General features: G+C 35.6%; 6 protein-coding genes across 6 annotated transcripts; all 6 read left to right on the plus strand.

Moving 5' to 3' along the window:
- Positions 1-447: 447 nt before the first annotated feature.
- Positions 448-2810, plus strand: LOC149736999 (transgelin-2-like). The gene is made up of 5 exons (XM_089877151.1): positions 448-707; positions 1261-1374; positions 1535-1624; positions 1903-2088; positions 2312-2810. Exons 1-5 carry the CDS (start codon positions 561-563, stop codon positions 2387-2389), a joined length of 615 nt encoding a protein of 204 aa, XP_089733277.1. The 5' UTR covers positions 448-560; the 3' UTR covers positions 2390-2810.
- Positions 2811-3711: 901 nt separating this feature from the next.
- Positions 3712-5516, plus strand: LOC149737000 (transgelin-2-like). Its single transcript, XM_089877157.1, has 5 exons — positions 3712-3921; positions 4102-4308; positions 4405-4599; positions 4748-4930; positions 5230-5516. The coding sequence occupies exons 2-5, from the start codon at positions 4165-4167 to the stop codon at positions 5296-5298; spliced, it is 591 nt and encodes a 196-aa protein (XP_089733283.1). The 5' UTR covers positions 3712-3921; positions 4102-4164; the 3' UTR covers positions 5299-5516.
- Positions 5517-5986: 470 nt separating this feature from the next.
- LOC149737001 (transgelin-2-like) lies at positions 5987-7492 on the plus strand. Its single transcript, XM_089877156.1, has 5 exons — positions 5987-6234; positions 6346-6450; positions 6519-6611; positions 6748-6924; positions 7030-7492. Exons 1-5 carry the CDS (start codon positions 6091-6093, stop codon positions 7102-7104), a joined length of 594 nt encoding a protein of 197 aa, XP_089733282.1. The 5' UTR covers positions 5987-6090; the 3' UTR covers positions 7105-7492.
- Positions 7493-8580: 1088 nt separating this feature from the next.
- Positions 8581-10444, plus strand: LOC149737002 (transgelin-2-like). The gene is made up of 5 exons (XM_089877155.1): positions 8581-8813; positions 9120-9224; positions 9471-9560; positions 9642-9821; positions 9935-10444. Exons 1-5 carry the CDS (start codon positions 8670-8672, stop codon positions 10010-10012), a joined length of 597 nt encoding a protein of 198 aa, XP_089733281.1. The 5' UTR covers positions 8581-8669; the 3' UTR covers positions 10013-10444.
- A 950-nt stretch (positions 10445-11394) lies between these two features.
- Positions 11395-13209, plus strand: LOC149737003 (transgelin-2-like). Its single transcript, XM_089877152.1, has 5 exons — positions 11395-11926; positions 12129-12233; positions 12291-12380; positions 12461-12640; positions 12850-13209. Exons 1-5 carry the CDS (start codon positions 11783-11785, stop codon positions 12940-12942), a joined length of 612 nt encoding a protein of 203 aa, XP_089733278.1. The 5' UTR covers positions 11395-11782; the 3' UTR covers positions 12943-13209.
- A 342-nt stretch (positions 13210-13551) lies between these two features.
- On the plus strand, positions 13552-20676 carry LOC149737004 (dnaJ homolog subfamily C member 11-like). Its single transcript, XM_089877146.1, has 16 exons — positions 13552-13752; positions 14078-14198; positions 14360-14430; positions 14691-14792; positions 14954-15082; positions 15376-15498; positions 15806-15879; positions 16147-16351; positions 16675-16757; positions 17282-17398; positions 17715-17870; positions 18030-18099; positions 18320-18426; positions 18949-19093; positions 19660-19735; positions 20240-20676. The coding sequence occupies exons 1-16, from the start codon at positions 13675-13677 to the stop codon at positions 20269-20271; spliced, it is 1689 nt and encodes a 562-aa protein (XP_089733272.1). The 5' UTR covers positions 13552-13674; the 3' UTR covers positions 20272-20676.

Here is a 20676-nt window from a genome sequence, read left to right on the forward strand (position 1 = left end):
TGGCTTAACTAGGATTAACTGGCAACTAAGCTTTGTTGAAATTCACGCGAGAGTCCCAAGTCAGTGAGAACGTGTTATTACTGTATTTCCATTACATTTTAGGTGACTGGTAAAGCCTTTAACGGCTATGGGCCGGGGTAGATTTTGAACTGGCTTTTAAATGCGTTTGTTTACGTTTGATTGATAAATGTACGTAAGAGAAATGAAAGCTAATGCAAGCGGACTTCAATTTGCATGTTTCCTTATCTAGCAGACTAATCAGCACCTCGCCTATACTCCTCATAGCAAACAGCGAATCCATTGTCAAGTCTGCTTCGTATACACGCCAAACCGCGCCGAGAGGCCATTTCATGGCAGTGTTGTGTATACAGTATGCGTGCTTCACTCGTTACGTCATTAGACTGTTTCCTGTTATGCCACCTCGCTCAATAGAGTTTCCTATAAAACAATCGACAATACGTCATTTTTTCAGATAAAACTTATAGGAAGCAGCAACAGCGTTATATTTGAAGTTTAATTACGTTTATAATCTCTTGTGAAAAAGCAAATCATTTTCAACAATGGCGCAACGAGAAAAAGGTTATGGTTTATCGCGGGAGATTGCGAACAAACTAAATGCAAAATATGATGCCGACGATGAAAAAACCGTGGTCGCTTGGATTGCTTCAGTTATTCATTATAACGGTGCAGTTCCCTCCGGCAAAGACGTAAGTAGTTTTAATATCTAAGTAGCTATAGCCTGTAGTACTGTGGACTAAGATAGGATACCGTTATCGCCTAAATCCCATATTTCTTCATATTTCAACGAGTCGCGGGGCTATGGTTATATAACTCTGTATTTTTTTAACCAAATGGGACGAAAAGGAGACTAACAACATGATTCATCTTACCCCACCCTGCTATATATATAGTAGGGTGGGGGAAGATGGGACACATTTCGTTTTATCTTCTCTTTCCATTTAACAAAGAACATTCAAAGAATTACAAAACCGTATCCCCACGACTTCCACAGACCGTTTTTAATTGTTTTAAACACGATCAGATTATTTGAATATCATGTGCTAAAGGTGTTTCATCTTCCCCCACAGTACTCTATATCTAATTTTTGTTACCGAACTATAATTTGCTGTTATATAGGTCTATACTATGAAGTAAAACCAGCAACTGTTAAATATCCAATGTAATAAATGCACAAAATGCCATTATCATTAAATAACTTTTATATTTAACTTTGATTGTTATTTTTTTCAAAACTTACAGGCTGTTCACACATGGTTAAGAGATGGGAACATTCTGTGTTCTGTTATCAACACCCTTAAACCTGGCACCATTAGGAAAGTACATAAGTGGGACGAATTTACTACCACACCAAGTGTGAGTAGTCACCATTATTGAAAATATATGGTATTTTAACATTATTAAGATGTTATTAGTTTTTAAAAAAATGGAATAATTTTATAACAATAAAATTATTCCTCGAGTAAAATTTACGTTTTCTGCTTCTTCGTGCGGTTTATGTTATTCGTCTTTGTAGGCTATGAGAAAAAACAAAGAACAAGAAAATATTTCTTTCTTTCTAAAAGCGGCCGAGGACTTCGGAGTCCAAAAGACTGATCTTTTCCAGGTAAACACCCAAGCTACTGTGTTTAAAACATAATTAATTTGACATTAGTTGGCAATTGCTCCAAACCAGTGGTCAGAATAAAGGGTTGGTCAAATTATCAGAAGCATATAAAAAAGGAAAAACAGCCCCCCCAAAATAATCATCCACAAAGTAACATACATGGTAACTCATAGGCTGACACGAGGTGTGTGAAACAGAACACCCTTGTTGTAACGGCCGTCGTTTACCGGCCACGCGAGGATAAAGCAAGTTACATTCATTCATCAACCGCTTTACAGACAGTAGACCTATACGAGCAACAAAACATGGCGCAAGTTTTGTCAACCATTTACAAGCTGGATTCGGCTGCTCAGAAAAAAGGTTATTCTACCGGAGCCACTATTGGGGTAAAGATTGCTGATAAGAACATCAGAAATCACGACGAAGCAAAACTAAAGGAAGGCCGTAATGTGATCGGGTTACAGGTAAATCTTTTGCCGTCTTAGAAAAGAGTTTATCAGACACTGTTTGCGTTAAGTTGCCTAAAAATAGTTCTCCGTTTGAGCTGGGTTAAACCATATAAGCCGACGACTACCTAGAACATTGAGTTTTAAACTGCCAATCAAGTTTATGAATTAAACCACCAAGTTGGGTTTGACCGTGAAAATAAGTCGGTCTTGACAAAATCTAAATCTTTGGTTTTTGCAGATGGGCACGAACCAAACTGCTTCCCAAAAGGGCATGACAGCTTATGGACTCGGGCGACAATTGACTCCGCAACAGTAGATATGAACAAAGGAGCGAACGTGCTTTTCAACTTTTTTGCATGCGCTCGCAACAACGCTGGTGTATTAACGATAACTTAAAAAAGCTGTATTTACCACGATCTACCAGTTTAACAATAACTGCAAACTTGATAACAAACTTACTAAGATGATTTTTACACTGCAATAACACTAGAATTGATTGAAGCTGTCGATACATTGTATCTGCGGAATCAACTCTATTACCGCTGGATTAATATTTTCAAAATGCACTTCTTTATTTGCATGCCTTTATTAAGTGTATATTAGCATACGATTAACTCATTTCAACCCTATAATAATAATGGACCAATTGAACTGTTGTTAAAATATTGTACTTATTCACTCGCTATTATAACGTAAGACCAAACATCGCATTATAAATATAGGCCTCTGTAAATGGATTTGTCGCATTAAAATTTGTAGCAACAGAGTTTAGCTGATGTTGCAATCTTAATTATACTGGCTATTATAAGCAGCTGTGATTGTAAATAACTTCTCCAACATTAGTTTCATATCTTTTTTGCTACTAACACTTTATGGCTGAGCGCAACACCTGCCTAAATGATTCCTTTTCATTTGCGCTCCAGTTGGGGTATGCTCACAAGTCCTATCTGCTGGAAACCGTTGTGGCTGTACACAGTATCCGGAATTCGTCCGTTTTGTCTGTTTTGTCCGGTTTTCGCTGCCGCATGCGGAACTCGGTAATGGCTTTGCATACGACTTCGCATGCGAATTCGCACGCCGGATACTGTGTACAGCCACCTCTAAACGCAGCCTTGCCTGCCAATTCACCCATGAGTATTTTACATGCATGAATTATATACTCAATTGGGTTAATATTAACCAGTAAGCAGATTGGTTAATGGTCACGACCAGTAACTATAACGTTATGACAAGACGGGAAGCCACGTAAGTATACTGAACATTATAGGTAAAAACAAACAAAAAATTAATGAATGAATGTAACTTACTTAACCTCGAGGGGCGAAATGACTACAGTCGTTATATTATGATGCGGGTGCTATGTTTCACATATAGCCCGTGTCCGCTTACGAGTTTCTACATATGTAAACGTTTGGGTAAACTGAATGGTAATAGAAAACCGACAAAAGTGACCACTGGGTTAAGAACAATTTTTGTTAAGTGTCTTGGGCAGACACGCCGACAATGATAGCAGTTTCGGACCCTTCACTATTGGTGCACGGCGTCTAAGTAGACTTCGCCTTTCTTCGTCTGCTCTTCGTTTACTCTGCAATGAGGAGTTATTCAAATATCATGATCATGTTCAGAATATCCTGATAATATCCTGGACATAATATCCAAATATCCTGATCGTGTTTTAAACAATTAACAACGGTCTATGGGAGTCGCGAAAGAGGATACGGTTTATAATTCTTTGAATGTTCTTTGTTTACTACCACAAGTACGGGATGTGAAAATAGAATGAAGAGGTGTCGCATATTTCCCCACCCGCCTACAATGCTGGACTTCTGCAATTCAAATCCATAAACGGTAACATGTTTAGTTTTATTGCAAAGTTGCCTACGAGCTATATGTGTTGTATATATGTATTATTAGTGCGATTGGTAGCAATATGCACTTTTGTTTAAGCTGAGATCAGTCGTTTACTTTGCAAGGTATATCTTAGTACAATTTGTTTATATAATAACCAGTTTCTAACTTCGTTCACAGATTAAAATAGGCACTGACTGTCTTTTTGTGACTTTACCTGAATTAAACCCGCCCACTTCCACAATGGCAAACCGACCAAAGGGATACGGACTTTCTGCGGAAGTCGCTTCCAAGATTGATGCAAAGTACTCCGAGAATTTTGAATTAGAAATCGTAGCCTGGATCAGCTCCCTTGTTCAAAGCTCGCCGACGGAAAAAGGAAAAGAGGTGATTTTTATATTTTACTTTTTTTACTTTCTTTTTTTTAAGAAGTGTGATTTTTACTTCATATTTCTTTTAGGTAAACTGAACATTACATTTCAGGCTTTCCAGGCTTGGCTTAAGGATGGTCAGGTTCTTTGTAAACTAATGAACGCGTTGCAAGTTGGTAGCTGTAAGCCCAACCCACCTAACACAGGCAAATCGCCGGCGATAAAACAGATGAAAGAGATGGCAAATCTCGGAATGTTTCTTAACGCGGCAAATGAATATGGTGTAAATCACGAGAATCAGTTTCAAGTACGAACAAAATTTATTTTATGCAATTACCCACAAAGTAACATACTTGGTAACTCGTATGTTGGCGCGAGGTGTATGAACATCCTTGTTATAACGACTGTCGTTTTCCGGTCAGTTACATTCATTTATCAAGTGTTCATTTTTTCAGACGGTTGACTTGTACGAAGCTGAAAACCTGGCGCGAGTACAAACCGGTTTGATTGAGTTAGGTAGATGTGCCACAAAGAAAGGAGCCCCCGGCTTGGTACCGAAGGAAGAAACTGAAAACAAACGTGATTCCAAACCAGTGACGGAGGGATTGAGCGCAGAAGGATCAGTGATTGGTTTACAGGTATATATACGTTTGTCTTAAGTTTCCAAGACATAGTTCTTTGGGGTAAGATGGGACACCGTTAGCACAGAATATCAAAATATCCTGATCGTGTTGTAAACAATTAACAACGGTATATGGGAGTCGGTTTTATAACTTTTTGAATGTTCTTAGTTTACTATCAAATGGGACGAAAAAATAGAATGAAAATGTGTCCCATCTTCCCCCACCCTACTATATTTAATACATACATAGAGATTTTTTTAAAGTTTGCTATGACTAACTACATTCTATATTGATGAATAACTTTCTTTAAACAGATGGGCACTAACAAAGGTCCTTCCCAAAGTGGCCAGAACTTTGGAATGGAGCGGAAAATAAGTGATTAGTAGATATGATCAGACGGGCGAAAGTGCTTTCCAACTTTGCATGCGCGCTCGTAACAACGCGCTGGTGTATTAATAATAACTTAAAAATCGCATATTTACCACGATCTACTAGTTTAACAATAACTGCAAACTTAATAAAAAATTACCAATATGATTATTACACTGCAATAACACTAGAATTGATTGAAACTGTTAATACCTATTACCCGAGGAATTAACTCTATTAACGCTTAATTAATATTCTTAATTGCACTTCCGTATTTGCATGCCTTTATTACTCTTGAGCACAAATTATCTGATTGGCCCATTTCAACCTTAAAAGAATATTGGACCAATCAAACTGCTGTTAAAATATTGTGATATACATTCGCTATTATTACGCATGACCAAAGCATTGCGTTATAAATACAGGCCTCTGTAAATGGATTTGTCGCATTTCAATTTGTAGCAAAAGAGTTTAGCCGATGTTGCAATCTTAATCATACTGGCTATTATAAGCAGCTGTGATTGTAAATAATCTTCCAACTAACATATATAAGTATCATATCTTTGCAACTAACACTTCATGGCTCGACACAACACTAGAGCTTGCCTAAACTATTTCTCATCTTATACGCACTGCTTTTTTGTGGATTTAGTCTTATGTGCTTGGAACAGTTAACCGTAGCCTAGCCTACCAATCCACATGTAAGTATATATGTATGGTGACTTAGTTATATCCACAGATTAAAATAGGCACTAACTGTCTTTTGTGACTTAATTTTATCTGAACTAAACCTATCCACTTCTACAATGGCAAACCGACCAAAGGCATACGGAAACTCTGCGGAAGTCGCTTCTAAGATTGATGCAAAGTACTCACAGGAAGACGAGATGGAAATCGTAGCTTGGATCAGTTCTCTTGTTCAAAGTTCGCCGGAGGGAAAAGGAAAAGAGGTGATTTTATAACTCCCTTCCCATTTTACCTCCATTTTCTACCTTTTTTGTTTTAAAAATATGAGTTTTACCTCCATCTTTCTTTTAATCAAATTGAACATTACCTTTTAGGCATTTCACGCTTGGCTTAAAGATGGCCAGGTTCTCTGTAAACTGATGAACGCGTTGCAGAGTGGGATCTGCAAGCCCAACCCACCTTACAAGGGTAGTTTGCAGGTAAATATGAACCGTTTGCTGTGCTAGCTACTCATGGAGTTGTGGAATTTAACCTAATTACTTTTCAGGCGATGAAACAGAACAAAGAGATGGAAAATATCAGCGTGTTTCTTAAAGCGGCAGCAAAGTATGCTAATATACCAGCACAGGATATGTTTCAAGTATGAGAATAATTTGTAAAGAGTTATTTTAACATTTTTTATACTGCAAGCATGTCACTGCAAAAATAATCTGGAAAAAAAAACTTTTTCTATTACTCTTTTGCATACGCTAATAGTCCCAATTGTTTTTTTGCAGACGGTTGATTTGTACGAAGGTGGAAACTTAGGACAAGTTCAAAGCACAATATTTAAGGTTGGTGCTGAGGCTAAAAATCGAGGACTTCACGGGATCGGTGTAAAAAAGGCGGAGGAAAACAAACGTGTTTTTGACGAACAAAAAATGCGCGAAGGAAGAAACATTATTGGATTACAGGTATACAGATTTTGGAATCCAAGATGATATAAACATTTCTGTTTTTTCCTAAAGTTTTCTATGGCTTACTTTATTCTGTATAGATAAATATTGCTCTTATTACAGATGGGCACGAACCAAGGTGCATCTCAAAGTGGTATGTCGGCTTATGGACTTGGACGGCAAATGACGCAAAAGTAGATATATACGATCAGATGGGCGACCGTGTTTTAACATTTTGCATGCGCTCGCAACAACGCTGGTGTTGTAACAATAACTTGAAAGTCGCGTATTTACCATGATCTACTAGTTTAACAATAACTGCTAATTTGATGATAGATTTAGCACTATGATTATAACATTACAATAATACTAGAATCAAATCCATTTACACTTGATCAATATCTTTAATTACATTTCTGTATTTGCATGCCTTTATCATACTCCTGAGCACAAACTATCTATAATTACCCATTTCACTAATTGAACTGCTGTTAAAATATTGCACTTATTCACTTCCTTATACCGCACGGCCAAATATAGACATCTATTAATGGACTTGTCGCATTAAACTCTGTAACAAACCCTGGCTTGTTTAGCTGATGTTGCAATCTTTATGATACTGGTGATTTTAAGCAGCTGTGATTGTAAACAACTTCTTAATTAACCTGATTATCGGAGCTCTTATTCATTTTTTCCTGGCCCGGCACAACACTACAGCTTCACTAAATGATTCCTAATCACGTATGCGCTTCATTCTGAAAATCGTGAATGCTGAGAACACTCTTGACTGCCAATTCATATAGGAGTTTGTTACATGCATGAACTAAAATGTACTCAATTGGGTTATTGGCATGCAAACTGGTGACTTTTTACGACCAGTAATTAACACTGCGAAGAACCGTAAGTCACGTAAGTATATTGATAAAGGGTACAAGCAAAATAATCTTTGTTTGTTCTTTTTACTTTGACTGAAGAGTTGTAACACCCGCACATCGAACTGCTACGGAGATATACAGTCTTTTTTTTAGTCATAGCGAAACCAAATTAATGTGACATATATTAAAGTCTGCTTCCGTAGACTTAGCTGTTGGCATTTACGCGCGCTGATATAAGATCGGCTTTATTGTTGTTATATAGATGGAATACTGAATGAATGAATATAATATATAGGTAACTTGCTTGATCCTCGCGTGGCGAAAAACGACAGTCGGTATAACACGGAGGATCTGTTTCATACACCTCATGCTAGCTAACGAGTTACCATGTAGATATGTAACTTTATAATAATTATTTTTGGGAAAAATTTGGGAAATTTTACTCCTGGGGTCTAGCTACTACACAGGGCAAAAATACAGCAATCATTTTTTAACATCTGTTTTGTTTCTTTTTAAATTCAGGATGATAAACGATAACAACTTTAACTTTAACAGACCCAGAACTTAATGTCTTTATAGCGTTAATGTTCCAAGTAAGCCTCAGGCTAAAACTATCTGAATGGATTGACGTTACATGTACTTATGGCAAAATTGCCTGCGAGCTATCTATGTTGTATATATATTATGAATGTATAATTAGTTTGATTGGCAGGCCTATATGTAGCAGTTTGTTAGGCTTAAGTCAGTCGTTATTAGTTTGCAAGGAATAGCTCTAGCAGAATTTGTTCATGTAATAATCAATTTCTAACTTCATTCACAGATTAAAGTAGGCACTGACTGTCTTTTTGTGACTTAATTTTATCTGATTTAAACCCAACCACTTCTACAATGGCAAACCGACCAAAGGGATACGGATACTCTCGGGAAGTTGCTTCTAAGATTGATGCAAAGTACTCCGAGGAAGACGAAATGGAAGTCGTGGCTTGGGTCAGCTCCCTTGTTCAAAGTTCGCCGGAACAAGCAGGAAAAGAGGTGAATAGTACTTTTTATCTCCTCACCTTTATTTAGCCCATAGAAAGTGGTTAGCGGGCCCCCAGCAACCCAGCGGTTCTTTATGGGTTGTTTAAAATTGTCAGCGATACATTACAAAAAATATCCAAAATAATAATTACTCACGAAGTTACATACATGCTGGTGACTCTTAAAAGCAGGCATCACCAGGTGTGCGAAATGTCATAACCACTGCTCTTGTGCCTCGCCACGCGAAAATAGAAAAGTTACATTTATTAATTAAAATATTCATTCAATATATTTTTTGAAACGAACTTTTATTTCTAGGGGTTCCACGCCTGGCTTCAAGATGGCCAGGTTCTTTGCCAACTAATGAATGTATTGCAGGCTGGGATCTGTAAGCCCAACCCACCTTACACGGGCTCAATGCAGGTAATTTCCGGACCATGTATTAAAACTAGTGGAATTGTTTCATTTTTTTTATGAAACAATTTGTTTCTTTAAAAGTATTCCGTTTGTAAATTTTGAACTTTTGTTTTATCCATGAGCGTGTTAAAGCAACCGACTCTGCTTTTTACGATTTTTATACTATACTGCTGTCTTCGGTATAACGTAACCGAAAAATACAAAAAAAGTCATTTGTTTATTTAATTATTCATTTTTATGTTACTTTTTTAGGCGATGAAACGGAACAAAGAGATGGAAAATATCGGAATGTTTCTTTCAGCAGCAGCAAAATACGGTGTCAAATCCGAGGACCAATTTCAAGTACGAGAATATTTTATGAAAAATGTTTTTCATTTCCGGTTACCCTTTAACATTTCTTTTATGCAACTATTTATCTTTTAGACGGTTGATTTGTACGAAGGTGGGAACTTGGGACAGGTTCAAGCCACTTTATATAAGCTTAGTTCAGTCGCCATGAAGAACGGAATGGGTGAAGGCATCGGTGTGAAAATAGCAGATGAAAACAAACGTAATTTTGACGAACAAAAAACGCGTGAAGGAAGAAACATCATTGGTTTACAGGTGCGAACAAGAACCTTGCATTTATAATTCAAGAAAGATACGCAAAGCTTTCTTGTTCCTAAATGTTTAATGTGACTGACTTCATTCTGTATAAATAAATATTATTCTTGCAGATGGGCACGAACCAAGTTGCTTCCCAAAGAGGCATGACAGCTTATGGACTCGGGCGACAATTGACTCCGCAAAAGTAGATATGAACAGATTGGCGAACATGCTTCCGACTATTTGCATGTGCGCTCGCAAAGACCAAAGACTCACTTACTTAAATTTCTCTCCAGTACGAATATGATAAGCAGGCTTAATGAATAATACTTTGAAATTGGCCATGACAACGCAGTACGTTTTTACAGGTGACTGTAAAAACGTTAATACGGCATATGCTTATTTCTAATTAAAATACCTTTTGCTACCGATCTACTATTTCCTAATGCGGTAAAAACCTTCTGAATTTACTCCAGTAAACAAATGGTAAAAGCTATATATGAAATCAGCATGCATTTTAATCAACAGTAATCTTGTACATTGTACCAATAGCATATATGATATCGTGCAAAATGAACAGGCTATATCAAAGACTGGTTATATTTGTAATGTCAATCAAAATACACACTTTGTACAGCACATACACTCTTGTCTTTTCTTTCGATTTACTTTAATTGCTTCTGTGCTCTAACAAATATTAATCCAGTTTTGACAGTATCCAACTGTTAAAACCGCATTTCAATGGTTGAGGATCGAACTGATAAAGCACTAATCATTCAGCGCGGCTAAAGTAATTATTAGCCTAACTCACCCTTGCAGCAATTACTTTATAAATCATTTTCGCAACCTGATGCTCTTATATAAAATACTGTGGGAGAAGATGGGACACATTTAGCACAAAATATCCCAAAATCCTGATTGTATTTTAAATAATTAACAAGTCTATGGGAGTCGTGAGAATACGGTTTTTAAAAAAGAATGAAAGAGTGTCCCATCTTCCCCTGTCCTATTATATAGCACTTTTCAATGATTATTACTTTAAAGAAATTCATTCAAAAGTCACCCTTTACATTTAGTTAATGCATGTATCTATTGTTGAAGGCGGTAAGAAATCATATATGTCTGTATAATTCTGGCACCAAAGTATATTTATTAGAACTATAGGCTGCATGGTAATTTTAATTTCAGCAACACTTTATTTAACATAGCTCGACGCTGTTCCCATTGTGGATGTGTGTGTCTTTGTGCCAAACACTCAACCGCAATTGCTTCAACCCAGCGGTCCTTGTTGGTTGTCTATAAATGTTTAGTCATACGTTAAAAAAACCCACAAAAAATTACTTACTAAGTTATAAATACGTGATATATGGTAAGCGGGCACGAGGTGTAGTATATACGAAACATTGCGTATGTGGTATAACTATATGTAACTGTCGTTGCTATATACGCCACGCCAAGATAAAAAAGTTACATTTATTCACGAAAGGAGCAAGTTATGGTAAAACCCGCATTTTGACTGATTGGAAGATTATTAAAGAAGAAGAAGAAGGTTATTAGAAAGTCTATAGCGAGTTTGTTTTTAACATTGAAGATATATTTAATGTACAAAATATACGTTTTCTTTGTAACCATAACACGCATATGAACTATACACTTATTCCACTTTGGTACATACAGTAGGGTGGGAAAATACAGGACACCTTTAGCACATAACATCCTAAACGTGTATCAAACAATTAAAATCGGTCTATATGAGAGTCATGAGGATACGGTTTTATAATTTGTTAAATGTTATTTGTTTACCACCAAATGGAACGAGAAAAAGAATGAAACGGTGTCCTATCTTCCCTCACTCTGCTATATTACTGTACATTTTTGTTTTCCACTTCAAGTTACATGAGTTTAATCTCACCAGATTTAGACTATACTGGCTGTATCCAGTTAATTAATTGCGTAAATTAAACCCACCCACTTCTACAATGGCAAACCGACCAAAGGGATACGGATACTCTCGGGAAGTTGCTTCTAAGATTGATGCAAAGTACTCCGAAGAAGACGAGTTAGAAGTCGTGGCTTGGATCAGTTCGTTTGTTCAAAGTTCGCCAGATGAAGAAGGAAAAGAGGTATAAATTATTATTATTGGGAAATCAGTCTGGTTGTTTAGGTAATAGGTAAATTCTGGTTTAAATCCCAGGTTCTCGACCAAGACTTCACCCAGATAGAATATAAACTATTTTTTTCACCCAGATAGAATATAAACTATTTTTTTCACCCAGATAGAATATAAACTATTATTCTCTTATACATCATATTAACTTATTTCAGGCTTTCCACGCTTGGCTGAAAGATGGTCAGGTTCTGTGTCAACTGATGAATGTGTTGCAGAATGGTAGCTGTAAACCCAATCAACCTTACACGGGCACAATGCAGGTAAATTATATGTACTGCCCATTATTACTATATGTTAATTTTATGTTACTTTTTCAGGCGATGAAACGGAACAAAGAGATGGAAAATATTGGAATGTTTCTTTCAGCAGCAGCAAAATACGGTGTCAAATCCGAGGACCAATTTCAAGTACGAGAATATTTTATGAAAAGTGGTTTTCACTTCCCGTTACCCTTTAACATTCCTTTTATGCAACTATTTATCTTCAGACGGTTGATTTGTACGAAGGTGGGAACTTGGGACAAGTTCAAGCCACTTTATATAAGCTTAGTTCAGTCGCCATGAAGAACGGAATGGGTGAAGGCATCGGTGTGAAAATAGCAGATGAAAACAAACGTAATTTTGACGAACAAAAAACGCGTGAAGGAAGAAACGTTATTGGTTTACAGGTTTGAGAATTTTGTTTTCACTTTTCGTTGTGACTTTAATTTACAAACACACTCAAAGAATTTTTAATACGATAGAAGATTAACTTTGTAACAAATGAAATATTGGTCTAACTCAGACCTAAATCTTAGATCAGCTGGCCTCTCCATGTAGGCTACAATGAAATATTAGAATGAAAAGTTGGTAATACCTGAACAATTTGGTTTTGTAGATGGGGACAAATCAAGTGGCTTCGCAAGGCGGCATGACACCTTATGGCCTGGGTCGGCAGCTGACTGGGCCAAACCTGAACAGCACAAAATAATTCAGAAGACATACAAATCCAACGACACCTTCAATATTCTTGATTCGTGCTTTGTACTATTTGTGCCAAACAGTATTATATTGTACAGAAAAACTGTTTCAGCTGAACTTGTAACATGACTGATTTGCATGCCTGGCTCGTAAAAACTCAAAAACAGCGTTTTGTAACTTTATTGGCCTACTTTTTAAGCAGTGTACCACAGCATAATCGATTTAATATTTCGTCGTCGGGTTTTGTACATACAATACAAAATTTCAAGTAAATGTATTTTAAAGCGGGATCTTTCAGAAGTGTGGCAATCAATCTAAAGCAGAGTCTTTATGTAACATATTAATACACGGACTGTGATTCTAAAAATGCCCACCGTAGAATGGCATCCTAAGTGACAATTGCTTTATCAACCAGGAATGAGTATTTCTTACTAGATCAAACAGTAGACATTAAACCAACGCCCATGAAAGCATTTATTTTAAGTTGCGCTCCCAAAATTCTATTCCCATACTGTTCACAGACATACTTTGTGTACGTGTACTTTCGCATGTGCAGTTTGTGTGTTTGTTGGTTGCTGTGTAGCTTTGAACATTTCGGCGAAGGTTATTTACGTTTAATGATTGCAATTTCTGCTATTCTGTATAGGTTATAGGTACTGGCGTACTTAAGCTTTTATTTGTTTAATGCTGTCCCTGGCTATTGATTCTTGTCGTGCTTGGTATTTTCTATATTTACTTTAAAATGGATCTACCATCCTCCGGCCTGGAAGAACTTGTTGATAATGAAGATTTCTACAGTTTATTAAATGCTTCACGTCAGGTAAGAATCAGTTATTTATCTCTGCGTTTGTTTTATTACAGCCGCTACACCCTAAGTATAAAGTATCCACCTGTAAACAATTTGCAGGTAGTACACAGCACTTTTTGTTGCATATTTAACAGTTTTTTTGGGATGGGCATATTTAAAGTTAAGTTCTACATGAACCTCCAAATTTTCCAAAAATATTTCAGTGGGTTTCAGTGAAACCTAGGAACATTTAACATTTTGGAACCCAAATTTAAATGTTCTTCAGCAGCTTACGTTACAGATTATTGAAACAACCTTATTGTTGAATAAATTAAATTTATTTCTATTGATTTTAAAGGCATCGCAAGAAGATTTGAAATCTTCATACAGAAGATTATGCATGGTTTATCACCCTGATAAACAATCGAATAACAAAGAAGCCTCCGATATTTTTATTCGAATACAAGAAGCGTTTAATGGTTGGTAAAATTTATTTTTGAATGGTTATTATAACAAAATAAGTATGTGCGGTGATAGTGCTGGTTTCATTATCATATCAATTGTCTTAACATTACTTTGTGCTACAAATCATTAGTAAAAAAGTATAAATTATGTTTTATTGATATATTTTTTGATTTAGTTCTCAGCGACCCAACCAGGAGACACATATATGATGTCTATGGTAAAAGTGGACTTGACGCTGATTGGCAGGTGTGTATTTGCATGGTAGCTATTCCATGGTATACATATCTAAAATAGGCTATTTATATACTGCATTGTGTCTAATTAAAATGTTAATAATTTCCCTCTCAATGCTTTTTATATGTAAAACTGTGAATTCTAAATAGTATCAAAACTGTCATTCAGATTTTCACCAATAGAGTAAGTATATATTATATATATATATATATTATTTTATATATATGTCTTTAATATTTTCTGTATGCATCAATCTACATGAATGCTTACAGCTCATGGAACGACGTAAATCGCCCCAAGAAATGCAGGAAGAATATGAAAGAATACAAAGGATTCGTGCACAGCAGAGGTTAGAAGAAAGAACGCATCCAGAGGTCATTTCTTTATTTTTCAATCTTCAATTTAACTACTTTAATGACCCAGACTCTTTTTCCAAACTTTTAACACTTTATTTGAGCAATGTCAATCTTTTGTTTATGTGGGAAAAAAAACAAGAACAACCTTAATCCATTTTATTAAAGATATTATTTAACAGGGTTCATTCAGCATGTCTATAAATGCTTCTTCTTTATTTGATGACAACCAATTTGACCAAGATGAATATTATGATGACCAAATCACATTACCCGACATTACCTCTATGAGCATCACGCAGTCTATACAGGTGAGAGTTTGGCATATTTAAGTAGAAATATTCTGCAGAAGTTTTAATTGCAGAAAGTTATTTTTTTACAATCAATGACGACAGGCATCTGTTAAATAAAGCTTAAATACTTGAAGTATTTAAATAAAATCCTGACAGAGCAGTGCCGAGCGTATAACAGGGGTGTTTTGCTTCATACACCTCATGCCCACCTAAAAGTTTTGGGGATTGATTTTCCTGTTTTTCTAACAACCTATTAGCTCGTGGAATATATTATATTGTAGGATTTTTAAATGAACATTATTTAACCCCAGGCTCCTTTAAGCCTTAGTCACACTGCCACGTTAACTGGGAACTTACAGTCAACAAACGGAAATGGTCACGGAAATTTAAATGTTTCACTTCGTAAAACTATGTCTTCGAAAATGTGGGGTGAGGTGGGTATCATATACAATATTTTAAAGTTTATTGCAGATAATGCTGATTTTTGTGTTTATATTAGCATACATATAATGTGGTAGTTCGCTACTAGTGTTAGTTTGAAAATTTTGTAGTAGTTTTGTAGCATTTAATATATTTTTTATTATATATATTTAATTGTTTATAGAGCTTTAAAGTTATTGGCATACATTATACATAACTCGCTTTAGTACATTATTGCATGTATAAATAGGTTTAGATTAATTAGGTTTTAATATTCTAATTAAAGCTTGTATGTTTGCTAATTGGTTTATTTGTTCACAGTTCATAGTTGGTGCAAATGATTCAAACAGTTTTAACCTTGCGCTGAAAGGATATCGTTCTATGGGTGGAGGAGTGTAAGTAAAGTTTTATTTATAATATTTACTATGCTGTATTGTGTATTCCGTTATTTTAACTGCAATTAGTTAACTTGCATAGCTCCAATTACTTGGTGAGGAAATTAAAATCTATGTCTAAGATTTTACGTGTTATAGTGCAAATTGTCCGCTCAACAACGGATTGTATGTTTATAAACTTCCCCAAAGTTGTCAGTTGTGTATATCGTAGCACCTGATCCAGAATAGACCAAATAAAAACACTAACATTCTTAAAACCCACTATAGTTTTGCAATGGTGCACCTACCTGCTGAGATGATGGTGGACGATGGGGTGCTTGCTGTCAGTTTACCTGGTGCTAACTTTACATTAGGTAGAGTATTAGGGGAAAATTTATATGGATCCCTCAACCTGGCTACTGGCAGTAATTCTCACTTCTCCACTACTGTTGTGCACGAAACTATGGCAATGCGTTTCTCTGCAAAGCTTCAGGTAAGTCAGGGTATTAGTTCTATTCCAGCGGTTCCCAAACTGGGATCCAAACAACAGTTCCAGAGGGTCTGCTATGTGCTGCAGTGATTGTTAAAATCGAAGACCATAGTTTTTGCATTTCTTTCATTGGCGGATTTTTGCATTATTCGTATAGCCTTCTTTGATTTCTATAGGGCTGTGAAATATCAAAATATTTGCAAAGGATCCACCTGGCAATTTTTTTTAGAATAATTAATATATAGACTAGAAGAATAATATTTATGTAATATTGTTTATAATGTTTAAAATGAATGAACTATTCCGTACTCATTTATTATTTGTAGCTTGGAATACCCCACAGTTTTGGAATGATTAGCGCTAAATATAAGATGCCAGACAGAACATCAAGTGTTAAAGTTGCCTTGGAGTAAGTCATCATAGTTTATTTATCCTATATGGGTGATGTCCTAAAATGTGTTACATGAGATATAAGCCAGGTCCAATTACCTGACACGCAGGGTTCTACAATCCTTAGTGAGCATTGGGTTGGAACATATTTGTTAAGTGTGTTGCCCAAGAACACATGCACACATTAGCGTAAAACCCAGTTTTCTCTACTTACAAGCACCTACTCACTGGGCTATGACGCTGAACAATATTTCATAAATATCCTTTATTTGGTTGACTATGAATGTGATATTGACTTTTTCTTGTTTTACATGTCCACCATCTTCCGTTTTTGTTACTTTGACAGATATTGATTTTACAGATTGGTTTTTAATGTTGGAATAATTAGTGTGTCACTGTGGTTCACTACTTTCATAAATATTTAATTCCAAATACTGAAAATTTGTTGTTAATCACATTTTTACCAACTAATTTGTACATTTAATATAAAAGTAACTGCTACCATATACTGCATTGCCTTTATATTTGATACAATTTTCACAGAGCTGGCACGTTTGGTGCAATTGTTGAATATGGGGCAGAACATCAAATGTCACACAACTCTATTGTATCAGCTCATGTTCGCATTGGAGTGCCTATAGGTGTGACTCTAAAACTCAGGTATTTTTACACAGCTATATGCTATTCTACATGGGTGAGGTCCAACACCGCATCCCGTCATGTGACTTGAGATTTGGGCCAGAAATGGCCCATAACCCCAATACCCATACTGTGTTACTACATAGGCCTCTCTAGATATAATGGATTAAACAATTACTGGATATAAATCTAAACCCTGTATTGCTGTTCAAGTCCCTTCTATTTATTCTTTAAATAACATGATCCATGCTATTTTTTTAAAAGAGATAAATTTTTACATCTAATTTTAGTTTAACATTACTGTACGATAAGCTTTACCAATCTCATTCAAATCCAGGTTGAATCGTTTTACCCAGACCTACCTCATCCCTATCACATTATCTGAGGAGGTTAACCCAGTGGCTGCGTTCTATGGAACAGTGGCTCCTCTGCTTATATATGCTGGTGTGCACTTTCTTATTATAAGACCTTACCGAAGGAAAGAAAAAGAAAGGTATTATGTTTTAACTTTGATAAATTCTGTGAATGTTGCCCTGATTTAGTGCTCCTGTAGTTAGACAAAATGTTTTGCGCGTAGGTTTAGATCAGGGGGAGTTATACTTTCAACTTTTCTATTCGTTTATGTATTACTTTTCTCTAATTTTGTTCTCAGACTCTCAGAAGAGAATGAGGAATCTTTAGTTAACGAAACTAAAAAGAAAAAAGAAGAAGCTGAATCTACGGCAAGCTTTTTTTATCTTTTATCAATTAAAAATAAAAAAACTTTAATCATTACTACACAATTATTATTGTTGTAAAGTAGGACAGATATTTTAATTTGTATTTTTTATTGCTTGATTTTCAATTTTTTATTGGACTTTTATAAGTTTTCAAATTTTAAAGTTTTGTTAATTTTTTAATATTTTTTGATAAAGTGATGTAAAATTTGCGTGCCCTCTTCAGATACAAATGATGAAGGAATCAACAGAGAGGAAGATTGATGCGGAGGAAAGGAGGATGGGACTTGTCATCACTGAGGCGTGGTACGGAAGATTTGTCTCCGAAGACAGGTGGGTTGTGTTGCAATATTTGTATTGATATCCCAGTAGTTATTAATGGGTTGTCCAAATTATCAACAACACATAAATACCTGAAAAAAAAACAAAACTAATCACTCACAAAGTAACATACTTGGTAACTCACAAGCTGGCAGCCTGGCACGTGGTGTTTGAAACAGAACACCTGTGGTGTAACTACTGTCGTTTTCTAGCTACGCAAGAATAAAGTAAGTTACATTCATTCATATATTCTATGTCTGTGGTGCTTTGTAAGAACATATAATTTAGGCCAGACTATTTATATTTATGATTATAAATGAATGAATGTAATTTTTTCCCCACATATGGCAATGACAGTGGTCACTTACAACTTCCTATGTATTGTAGGTGATTATTTTTGTGTCTGGCTTAACATCGGGTAATAGATCAACACTTGCCTGCATATCCTAGTAACAGATTATAAGTTTATAACGGTACTTTATTAGAAATCCATATTCATAAATTATCCTCACCAAACCAAATATCTAATTCCAGCTCTAAAGTACCCAAGTTAATAGACGTTGCCATTCCCTTACAAAACCTGGTGGAAAACTCTAAATTACAACTTCCAGCAGACATCACTAAAAGTGGATTGCCAGGTTTTTATGATCCTTGTCCGGGAAGTGACAAGAAATTAAAGGTAAAAATTAAGAACTATGTATATAGCAACTTATATGGATTGTCTTTCCACTAGGAGTAACAGCCACGCTTATTTTCTTCCAACTAAATGTAAATATGTTTTTAACTGTAAGCGTGTTTTAACGACTGTTGTTTTGTCGCTATATCCTGTCTTTTCGTTTAAAATATTTCTAAATCTTCGCTACCGTAATCAAATAAAAGTCTTCATTACGGTAATAGACAAATAAAAGTTATTATTATATTTAACCCATAAGCAATCTTGCTGTATATGAATTATGAGTGCATTATTTACTTACTGTGTTTGCTATACTGTTCTGTGGGAACTGAATTGGTTTATCTAAATTATCTCTGTGTAAAGGTTTATCACATACAGACTTAGCGTGTGTTGGTTATTAGTTACTTTACACACACTAGCAGCACTCAGTATTTTTTCTTTGTCCAGGGTTCTAATTAAAATAATTGCAACAATTTTTAATTGTTCTGATTAAAAATATTTTACAGTGGATTTCTGCTCTAATAAGGTTTTTTGTTACAAATATAAAGAGCTTAAAAATATATTTCCCTCAGATAAGTTACAAGTTTCGAGGTGGTTTACATAGTGTGGTATTTGATGATAAAGAAGCAGTAAGAATACCTTTAAGAAGTAAGTAATCTAATGCAATGCAGTTTTCATACTAATTTTCTGAAAAGTATTAGAGACATTTCTTTCAACTAATCTAACTGTGGAAAAATGCTCTACTTTTAAAGTGTTTATCGAATATATAAATTAACAACTCGTAAATGGGCACTGTTGTTGTCCTGTAACCCATAGATAAATAAATTACAATCAAGATACATTAAAGTAGCTTGGGTGTTTTAGTAATTGGCAAAATCAGGAACAAGTCCTAGGTCCGCTAACACGACTCATATAGAATAGAATGGAATATATTAGAATGGGGGAAGATGGGATACCTTTTCATTCTAGTTTCTCGTCCCTTTTAGCAGTAAACAAAGAGCATTCAAAGAATTATAAAACCGTATCCTCACAATTCCCACATAGACCGTTGTTAATTGCTTTAAACACGATCGAGGTATTTGAATAATATGTGCTAAAAGTGTCCTGTCTCCTCCTGCTATATAACAGTAATCATTTCGGCTATTTTCACAGGTCATTCAGTGACAAATGAGACATCAGATTGACCCACAGTAACCCCGACACGCTTCACTGCCTAATATACGAGCGCAGTTGCCGAGTGTTAAGCACAACGGGCAGTGACGAGGCAACAACATGGCTCATAGTCAACAAAAACTTTTATGCAATTTTTTGTTATTTGACAAAACCCTAAATTTACGTTTAATGGTTGAGAAAATGTCGTTTGCCAGCATGAAAAGTTTTATTTCGTCGTTCCTAATATACTGCCTAAATGAGTATCAGTTGCTGCAGTGTGTTACAAGCATATACGTGTATGTAGTAAAGTGAATTCTCTGCATAAGCGGAAAACTATAATTCGCAATCGGTGCTGGCCTCGTACCCTCCAAATACTACATGCAGCTTGCTGAGTATTGTCCCTGTTTTACACTGTGTTAAATAAATTCCCAATCGCA

The sequence above is a fragment of the Ciona robusta genome, chromosome 4, assembly GCF_009617815.1.
Source record: "Ciona robusta chromosome 4, ASM961781v2".
NCBI lineage: Eukaryota > Metazoa > Chordata > Ascidiacea > Phlebobranchia > Cionidae > Ciona > Ciona robusta.